Source organism: Leuciscus leuciscus (genome assembly GCF_965113295.1).
Source record: "Leuciscus leuciscus genome assembly, chromosome: 21".
NCBI classification, from domain to species: domain Eukaryota; kingdom Metazoa; phylum Chordata; class Actinopteri; order Cypriniformes; family Leuciscidae; genus Leuciscus; species Leuciscus leuciscus.
The window spans coordinates 36,643,733-36,654,752 of NC_138745.1; the positions used below are offsets into that span (position 1 = coordinate 36,643,733).

Genomic DNA, 11,020 nt, shown 5'->3' on the forward strand with positions numbered 1-11,020 from the left:
AGCAGACGAGAAGCAGTGGAGTGAAACACAAGGCTGTACTGTACAGAAGTGTAGCATGAGGCTCATCGACTGTGTTTACAGTGTCACGAGTGTGAATAAACATGTCACACAGAAGCATTAATCACTCACACACACACACATCATTAGTGTGAGGAAACATCTCTACACTGGCATATGGCTCAATGCATCAGCGCATAATTTACATCATAACACTCCAGTTTTCACCTCTGACCAGCGTGAACTTTCTCAAGTTTTAAAAGATTAATTTATTCACACATTATTCATCGTGCATCACAATATCCAAGTGCATTCAGCTCTCTGGCACAATGTAAGCGTGCACTGTAATATTACATGGTTTAAATCAAATTGTCTTAAATAATAAAATATAATACCTGAATGCATCCGAAGTTTATCAAGGATGCCTGAAGTTTATTCCTCAGACCTGCAACATCTCATCGTGTTTTTGTGATTATGCACTTTCAGAGTTTGAGTTTGTCACAAACATGCATGGAAAAAAGGCTCAATTAAATTGAAAGATAAATGCATGAATAAAAATCATGCAAAATACAGTTTCAAGGCCGCGTACAGATCTCTAGATTGACGTATGGTTATTAGTAAATTAGTCACCTTGACTATTCCACTTTAGCCTCCAGTTTTCGTGCACGAGTAAATCTGCTCAATGAGATCATTAACATGCATTAAAAAAAGAAATGTGTTTCATGCAGTCTTTAGGCTAGTGATGCACGATATATCGGCCACCATATCAGTATCGGCCGATAATATATGTTCATTTTTAATGTTATCGGCCTGATAAGAAGATTTGGCCGATATATTATGTATTATTTCCTTCAGCTGAGACACTGATCAACATGATGGTTTTGAATTGCTTTAAATATGATTGAAATCACTTTTTTTTTAAAGTAAGATACGGCAAAGTGCAACATGTGAAGCGCAAATCTGTCACATCGGCTACATAAACTTATAATAAGAACATCATTATAATTGTGTTTGGGATATGATTTTTATTTTTTTAAATCAGGCTCTCAAAAATATATAAAATTTTGGATTTAGATTTATCGGCCAATATATCGGTTATCGGCTTTCAAATATAAAGAATTATCGGTATCGGCCAACATGTTTTACAATCTTTATTGTTTTAAATTCCTGTTCCTGGTAATCTTGAATCAGAATAAGTTCCTCTTGCAGAATCTCTTCTCGTCTCTGATGATGTGGGCGGGGCTATAACCTGTCACTCACATGAGATCAGCCAATAGCAAACCACAATCATCCAATCAATTCCCCACAGACACAATCAAGCCCTGCCCACATTTGTTCTTGTTCCCGAAGCGTTTCACACGGATATACGACACAATAGGGTTTGTCAACGCCAGGATCATAATATGCCCTCTGACTAGCCAATCACATCACTGCTAATCTGACGAGGTTCCCTTAAACCACCGGCCCAGCAACTGACCAGTCAAACCAGAACCCTTGATCTAACACACACACACACACACACTCTCCGGCCCTCGCCTGTCACCCGAGTCAGTCCTGCACTGAATGACAGTTCCCAATGTGTCTTTCTCTCCAATAAACAAACACAAAACACACAATGTCTGTCTTTGTAGCGCTAACTCATCCAGACAGGAGGACCTCGGGGAGCAGACGAGACTTCAGATGTCATTTCTCACACAACTTCCCCGTTTCCCACTCTCTCTTCCACACAGCGTGAAGGAGATGAGCTGAGATCATGTGTGGGAAAGAGCAGAGAAAGTTTCCTTGCTGAAAAAACTACAATATGAATATAAAACTTGTCTTATAAAATATAGTCTTATACACTAAAACATACAACCGAAACCATGTTTCTTCTCAGCGATGCCAAAGAACCTTTCAGTGATCAGCTCTAAAAAGAGCATTTTAATCATCTAAAGAACTGTTTATCACTATAAAGAAGCTTTTGTGCAATGGAAGTTAAAGGTTCTTCACTATGTGAACATATATACCATATATTCATAGCCACCATGAAATCAAAATGTTAAAAAAAAAATTAAATTGTTCAATTCCTGTTCCTGGTAATCTTGAATCAGAATAAGTTCCCCTTGCAGAATCTCTTCTCTTCTCTGATGATGTGGGCGGGGCAACCTGTCACTCACATGAGATCAGCCAATAGCAAACCACAACCATCCAATCATCCAATCAATTCCCCACGGACAAAATCAAGCCCCGCCCACATTTGTTCTTGTTCCATATAAGGCACAATAGGGATGAAAACACTAGCACAACTTCCTTATCATGCTAACTTTAAGCTACTGTAGATAAAGCAAAAGTAATCTAAATTTAATCCAAAACTACATATACATACATATATATATATATATATATACATATTCAGTATTAATCACATTCACAATAAGTATACATTATCGACAGATATCAATAAGCTAAAATGACTAAATTAATTAAAAGTATGTTGTTGATAACAAATTTGGTTTCCAATCTATATATCGTGCATCCAAAATTGAGGACCTCATAAAATAAAACCATTCAACATTAAGACATTATTTGAATAAATAAAAAATGAAAACAATAATAATATTTACTTTCATAGTTTGCATTGCAACAGCAGATACTGGGTATAGTTGTTACTAAGTCTATATCTCAGTAAGTCTTGCACATCAGATTTACTCTAGCACTGCATGTTGGCGTCAAACATTTATTTCAACATAGATAAATATAAAATTAATTTTGTTTTATTTTTACAATTGTTTTAATTCGTTTAACATTTTGCTGGCAGCCTATAATACATAGATAATATATATAAAATATATATATAAAGAAAAAGTATTCTCAAATCAGAGCCAATCAGGTTCCCGATGTGACAACATGCCCCACCATAGAGTTATCAATGTTTAAAATGAAGAAAATCGCTATTCATGGCAGTAACGATGAAAAAAGGTCAACGGCATTTTTACAGTCAAGACTTAAAGGTGTTTGTCGATACTTTAAAAATATAGGCTACAACCCTAGCAATGTTTTAGTTCAGTCAGATTGTCTGTTCGGTTGAATTGTAGATAAATATAAAACAATAACAGATTTTAAACTGACGCGGACAGTAAACGGCGGGAAACTCACGTCTCTGAAGCGGTTCCAGTGTTTGACGGTTCGGCTGTACTGGTGGACGGTTGAGAGCCACTGCTGCTCGTCCTCAAGGAAATTCCCGCCACCGATCTCCCGCGCTTCCCTCGCGCTCATCATCAGTGTCACGAGCAGCAGCTGAACAACAGATAAACCGCTCATCATGATCCGTTTCTCACGAAGAAACATGAGAGAGATCGAGCGAGGCGATGGTCTGATCACCGCTCAGGTGACGAACTGATGATGAGGGCGAGAGAGAGAGAGGGGGCGAGAGAGGGAGAGAGAGAGAGAGAGAGAGAGAGAGAGGAGAGAGAGAGAGAGAGAGAGAGAGTGAGTGAGTGAGAGAGAGAGAGAGAGAGTGTGAGTGAGAGAGAGAGAGAGAGAGAGAGAGAGAGAGAGAGAGTGTGAGTGAGAGAGAGAGAGAGAGAGAGAGAGAGAGAGAGAGAGAGAGAGAGAGTGTGTGTGTGTGTGTGTGTGTGTGTGTGTGTGTGTGTGTGTGTGTGAGTGTGTGAGAGAGAGAGAGAGAGAGAGAGAGAGAGATATTCAGGAGTCGCTGTCCTGCATCTGTGCAAGTGCCGTTGAACTGTGTCAATTAAATTCATCAATTGATCTTGGCATTTACGAAATAAGGACCAATATAGCATTATATATTACCCATTTTACACATTTAGCATGATAATCTCATGGTATAATACAGTCGCCTATAATATTACCTGTCAGTATTATGTTGTGTCGTGTGTTCATTTCATTCCTGTGTGTTGGCTTCAGGTCAGTCTTGATCACCTGCTAGTCTCATTGGTTATTGATTATGTTCAGCTGTCTTTTGTTAAATTCCCTGTGTATTTATACCCCGTTTCTTTCAGCTCATTGTTGCTTCTCTTCTATATGTGAGTAGTTTGTGTGATCGTTCTCACTGCCTTCCTCTATATATTATCTTTGTGTTTATTAAAGAAAGTTAGCTTTTAATCTTCCTCGTCTTCATTCTGAGAACTACCACATCAGTTGTGACAATACGCTACAGTATATAGGCTATATATATTTCATACATTTTATTTTTATACACATATGTTTAGTATGACCCTCATGTCCCACCACAGCACATTTTGTATGGATATTTTCTCTTTAAAAGCCATTAGAAATATCCCACCACCATGATACAGGTGAAAGATCATTTTCAAACCTTAATTAAACGCAATTAATGCCTTAAAATGCAAAGTCCAGTGGTGATTGCATACTTGGATATATGTAGTCAACATTTGAAGTGTATCAAAACCTTTCATCAAAGTTATACATGCATTTTTTGTGATATATAGGACAACTTTGGTTAACTTTTTTGATCCACTTCAAATGTTGTCAACTGTATATCATGGTATTGAATGATTACCACATTAGAATACTCATAAATAAGCATAGTAGACTACTTCAATGAATGCAATGGTATTACCATAGTACATGTCAAAAACATGCTAAGACTATGGTATTTTTGTTAGTGATGATAATTCACCACAGTTTGTTTCAGCACTAAGTTAATCTGTTTTTAGTGGAATATTTAGAGGAATAAAGTAAACCAGAGATTAGTCTAATGAGCATATGAGGATTCAATAATAATCCCAGATTATACTGCCATTTCCCCGCTCTGATGACATGAGAGTGTGTGATGAACAAACATGACCACCATCACCATCTACACACACACACATCAGCACATGTGTGTGAAATGGACAATTTCACGTTTTGATCATTCTTCTGTTTCCAAAGTCTGATTAGACGCTCTCAAACAGATTATTAGTTGCAGGTTTAGATTTAAATCGTAATAATCCGCTTTCTCTACGATAATCTCACATTTTATTTATCCATTATACGACCCACTGGAATATAGTTGTTTAGTAAATCAAACTCTTTCCGGATGTCTGTCAAAAGCACAATTTAGAAATGTAGGCTATATTTACAAACATATCTATGATCCCAGAAAATCAATATGGAGTTAGATTAATAAAGATGACAGTATTTCAATAGACCTAGTGTCAAATAATCAACTCTTACATGTTATTTATGCAGCGTTTGTAAATGACATATATGACTTTAAATGTTCATATATGACTTTTAGATATATTAAGTTAGTTAAACTCAATGTAATTGAGGCAATCAATCAGAGGCAACTCAGTTTTGAATTACATTAATAAAGATGACAGTATTTCAATAGACCTAGTGTCAAATAATCAACTCTTACATGTTATTTATGCAGCGTTTGTAAATATGAGGCTACTTATTTTAAATGAACACATCTGAAATAAATCTGCCTCTAAAGATGTTTGCTGTTACAAAAAGAATAAGGAAAGTATTGAGTTAAACCAAAGCAGCTAAAGGGTTAATGAGGCATTTCATCATTTACTAAATGGAAATAAATCCTCAATATAATGTTTAAATCATGTGCTATAACAGACTTCTTCAGATTTGGATTTTTTGCTACATGACATGCGACTATAAAACGCTTGCTCTTCATCAAAGACGTCTGGAGATTATTAATGAGGAGCTGAACTGAGAGGTTGTGAATGAGATGTGGAGGTTTCATGTGTGAAAGAAGCCCACGGCATTATTCACTGAGTGAGAAGAAGTGAAACCAGGTTACACTGCCTCTATAGTGACAGAAAAGCGTCTGTTGCCAGCATTATTCAGCATTCACCAAATATTATAGTTCATATATGACTTTTAGATATATTAAGTTAGTGAAACTCAAAATGTTAAGTTTTGAGTCACACGTTTTTAAGTGAACAAACTCAACATATTTGACTAATGTGTACTTAAAACAATGACAACACAAACTAATAAACAGTTTGGTTAACATAAAATGGTGTGGTTGTGTACTTATTTTTTTTAAGTTCTGTGAACTTATTCCAGTGGTTTGAAAACTCGAAACTTTAAGTCATAACTGAAAATATTTGAGTTGAGCTGAATGAGCACTTTAATTTAACTGTTATCAAAAGGTACAAGTAGCAAGTCATCCAACCTTTTAAGTTCTGGAAAATTTTGACTTCATTATTGGTGTTTATTTAAATGAAATATTGTTTTATAATTATTATAAAATATTTGTTTACTATTATCATTGTTAAAATCCTTGGATCATTCATCATTATTGCAGTGATTATTATGTTACTAGCATGTTATATGTTTGGCGACAGTTCTTCTAACCCTAATTAATAGAGTGTGTAGCTTTTCATTTCTTAAAGTCAACCTGTCAATCATTTTATCCTTTAAAACTCATCTCTGATCACCAAAATGTCATATTTAAACGTCATATTAAAAAATGTCTTCATGTCTTAAAATATCTTGAATGTAACTCGACACCCTCGCCTCATTTAGTATTCGCGGCTCTATGAATATGCAAATGAGCCCCGCCTCCACTCACTCACTCAGCTCAGAGATCCACTGGTTGACGATCACACGTTGATCTGATTGGTTACAAGGTAGTTTGTGACGTCAGAAACACCAGCGATTTCAAAGCATGTTTTTGAGACTGTCTTTGGTTTAATATACACATACATATAGACACGTATATGCAAATTGAAACCACAGTGAGACTGAACAACGACTGATCAAGTCAGACAGACAGATTCACACACTGTTTTTTCACGCTGTGATCAGCAGTCGATTTCTGTCGAGTCATGAGTCGCCCTCTGACGTAATCAGACAATTTACCTTCAAATTATTCATAATACTGTGCATAAAAGTCTAAATCTCATTAGTCCAAGATGAGAGTCCTGAGAGATTTCAGCAGAAAGAGTTAATCACTAACTAACCAGCAACATGATCAGATCTGGATGTTCTGTGCTTAATATCTCACATATAAAAAGACACTCTAAACTTGAATATCAAATATCAAACTAGCTGTACATAGTCGTAATGTTTAAATAAAGTGGATATAACTCAGAGAAAGATTTGTGGCTTAGAACCAGCTTGTCTTACAGTAATACAGTCCTGTCTTTATTAAACTCATTTGCGCTGAAAGCACTGGTGCATTCATAATGAGCCACTAATTACATCCTGGCAAACAACCATTTTAGTTGAAATATTTCAAAATTTGTGAAGTATTTTAGTGCATTTTAAGAGGCTGATTTATATCCGCTTTGATCTCAGCTCTAAGAAGAGAATCTCAGCTCAAATCTCATTAACTTACAAACGTGCATCTCTGTGAACGAGTCTCTCTCCTCTTCCTCTCAGGAGACTCTCTGGCTCTGATGAAGACATTGTGCTGACCTTTAACACACACACACACACACACGAGAGAGATTGAAAGAGAAGCATTTTGGGTCTAAATCCAGCAGTAACGCGTGTCTCAGGGAGTGTGGGTTTAATTCTCTGCAGAGACTCCCTTTGCTTTTATATAATGTATGAAGGCACTTGTCTAACTGCAGACTTCCAGTGTTGTCAAGCTAAATGCTACATTAAGAATGTGCCTCACATGTGTATTTATATATACTGTACATCCACAGTAAAGTCTGAACTATCAGCTTTAGACATCAGAAACGTGCTGTATTCATTAACATCACAACACTACTCTGAATGTCCAAACAAAGAGTTACTGTATTAAAGTCCCTCTGTAGTCAATCATTTTATCACTTAAAACTCATCTTTTATCACCGATAATTATTGAAAGTTTTTTTCCTTGAAAAAAATGTCTTCATGTCTTAAAATATCTTGAATGTAACTCGACACCCTTGCCTCATTAAGTATGCGCGGTTCTATGAATATGCAATTGAGCCCCGCCTCCACTCACTCACTCAGCTCAGAGATCCACTGGTTGACGATCACACGTTGATCTGATTGGTTACAAGGTAGTTTGTGACGTCAGAAACACCAGCGATTTCAAAGCGTGTGTTTGAGACTGTCTTTGGTTCACTGCAGTTTTAAGGAGGAAATATTCAGCAATGCTGTCGACTTATGAATTTACACATGGTTTGTCTTAAAGCATATTAAAAACACCACATAGACACATAAACAACATTAAAAGCTGGATTTTCACCACAGGGGGGCTTTAAATTAATGTTGCAATTAACCATACTTTAGTATGAACACACAAAGATCTGTGTTGGATAGCAGATCATCAGATATATATATATATGGATGAACTATATATATGTAAATATGGATATATACATGGATATGTATATATACTGTATATATGGATTAACTGTTTAACCTTATTTATTAATCTGAACTGTGCAATAAATCAGACATAACTGAACATCACAAGCAGTAAAAGTTTCACATTTTCATTAAGAGTCTCAAGGCTGAACTCGACAGGTTTCTTTTGAATAAAACAGCGCTGACATTAACCAGAAGAGAGACATGTTTTCTCTTTCTCTTTCTGGACTGATTTTATGTTTTATGTTTATCATCATTCCATTCAAGAGCATCTCAGAGCAAACAGCCTCATCGTGACCTTATAGCGCCACCTGCTGGACACTGACCGACAGCACGACACACACAAGACTTCAACAGAGGACACTGTGAAGCAGTGGCTCTCAACCAGGGGTCCGGGGTCCATGACTTTGCCATCTTGAATAGTAATCGTGCTCTATAGCGCCACCACCAGTTCAAAAACTCAATTTTCAAATGGTTATAACATTTATTTAACATTTTGTTCTAGAAAAATGAAAAACGTAATACACCCGATTCCTCTCATCATGCTGATCACATTCAACATCTTACATTAAGGCTCTGCCCATTACAGTAGTTTTCACAAAGTTTCACAAAGCTATTTTATACCGGTCTATAGTGTTAGACAAGTCTAAAATTTGCTCATGGACTAGTCTAATGCAAGTTAGTCTGTTTCACAAAAATAAAGACTGACTTAATTTAGACACCTTACCCCCAGGCTAACTTACCCCCATACACCTTACCCCCAGGCTAACTTACCCCCCAGACCCCTTACCCCCAGGCTAACTTACCCCCACACATCTTACCCCCAGGCTAACTTACCCCCAGACACCTTACCCCCAGGCTAACTTACCCGCAGACACCTTACCCCCAGGCTAACTTACCCCCACACATCTTACCCCCAGGCTAACTTACCCGCTGACACCTTACCCCCAGACACCTTACCCCCAGGCTAACTTAGGTCTAAGACTCTGTTACCTTGGCAACCAGCAGTAACAATCAGTTACATTACAAACAGCCAAAAGAAAAGGGGAAATGGCTCATAATTTAAACATTTCTTCTTGTTACTACATTCTCCGCTAAATTTCCCAAGTAAAATGTCCTTGTAACTGTTATACTCCTCCAACAAACACATATCTTCCGCTGGGGTAAACTGCACTGAGCGGCTGAATGCGCTTACTCGATCCGCCATGTTTTTTGTTTTGAAAAGTGTCTTATTTTACCCAGAATGCATTGCAGTGTAGTCCTACTTAAGATAGTCAGAGTCTTAAGTGCGTTGTGCAACGGTCTGATTTAGATGTCTATCTGAAGTCTGACTATCTACTATATCTAAGCCACAGTCAAAGTCTATCTGTGTGAAACCGGCCCCAGTATTCAGATTTTTTTCACTACTTTTCAATCAAATTTTGCCCAATTCTTACAAAAACTGGCTCAGATGATCTCTGGGCCGAGCCGCACAGAAATGACCTAACAAGTTATGATGTCGCAAATCTAATATTATTAAATTAATTGAATACCTTTATTTTTATTATATATATAGCTAAAAAATGTAGTCTCTCAGCCAAAACTGGTTAAAAGGCTGTTTCTCAGCCAAACTTTGATCAATCTAAATGAAACTTGGTACGCTTCATCAGAGCCATAATCTGAGGGGACATGCCAAAGTTGGAAACAGCGCCCCCTATGGGTCATGAAATATGCAAAAATAGCCATTTTTGCTAATAACTTTTGAGCAGTTTGTCAAAAAAATCCTGATCTTGTTGTCTATGGATTCCTTGGGTCATGCCGAACATGTGGATACAGATTCCTGACATTTGATCTATATTAAAATAAAACACTGGGATAAAAATGATTGTAGTGCACAGACTCTTGAAACCAATTGTGCTGCTTCATAATTTTGTGGAAATTGAGATGCATCTTTTTTCTTGATACATTGATGAATAGAAACACTGGGGAAAAATGTTTGTGTGCATTGAAATGCTCTTTATATTCATATTTACAATGCATGGCAAAGATAACGGATTATTAATGTGCAATCCTATTTCAATCAGTAATTTGGAGGCGATTATGAGTTATGAGTGTGTGGTCATGAGAATGTGACGTGTCCCGCAGAGGAATAGTATCCCGTGCTGTCCGTGGAGAACCGCTGAGAGATCTGCACCGAATTCAGCTCAAACTCTCCGAAATACACCTTGCCGAACATCTGCAGAGACACAGAGACACGATTATTATTCATCATCAATATTTACATTAAAGAATCAGAAACAAAACCATCTCAGTGCTGTTACTGTGGAAACAAGAGCGATCTGAACACGAGTTATTCATTATTTAAACACAGTTTAACTCACGTTTGTGCTCTAAAATATGATGAAACTAAGAGAGCAGATGTTTTAAATAACTTCTTTTTTTAACCAACATTCACTGGAGTTGTTTTCCCAGAATCATTTAATGGAACATAAGTTCTGAGAAAAAAGAACAGGCGTAGTCATTTCTGGACAGAACACCCCAAAAAAAAAAAAAAGGTTCTGTGTGAGTGTGTGTGTGTGTGTGTGTGTGTGTGTGTGTGTTGAAGTTCTGCTGACTGCCAACAGGGGGCGACAGATACTCAAAGTAAGCTCTTAGATTTTTGTTTTTACAGCTTTCATGCAATGCAATTTGATGGGACATAATGGGTGAACATATGATGGGAATACCATGGTAACGGCATGCATTGAGTTCTATCATTCAGTAC

General features: G+C 37.0%; 2 protein-coding genes across 4 annotated transcripts in view; both read right to left on the reverse strand.

Annotated features, from left to right (window-relative positions):
* Positions 1-9,689, reverse strand: part of LOC309485541 (testican-2) — a 57,508-nt gene extending 47,819 nt beyond the window's left edge. The window contains exons 1-4 of one of the 3 annotated variants that reach the window (XM_082152443.1): positions 9,218-9,689; positions 9,125-9,171; positions 7,310-8,999; positions 3,133-3,372 (exon numbers count right to left, since the gene is read on the reverse strand). In XM_082152443.1, coding sequence (XP_082008569.1) covers positions 3,133-3,324 — 192 coding nt within the window. In that variant the 5' untranslated portion in view covers positions 3,325-3,372; positions 7,310-8,999; positions 9,125-9,171; positions 9,218-9,689. Of the gene's footprint in view, positions 1-3,132; positions 3,420-7,309; positions 9,102-9,124; positions 9,172-9,217 lie in introns of those variants that run through there. The other 2 variants (XM_082152445.1, XM_082152444.1) reach the window with 2 other exon arrangements.
* Positions 9,690-9,825: 136 nt separating this feature from the next.
* ascc1 (activating signal cointegrator 1 complex subunit 1) overlaps positions 9,826-11,020 on the reverse strand; it is a 13,861-nt gene continuing 12,666 nt past the window's right edge. The window contains exon 10 of the mRNA XM_082152462.1: positions 9,826-10,492. Coding sequence (XP_082008588.1) covers positions 10,376-10,492 — 117 coding nt within the window. The 3' untranslated portion in view covers positions 9,826-10,375. The remainder of the gene's footprint in view (positions 10,493-11,020) is intronic.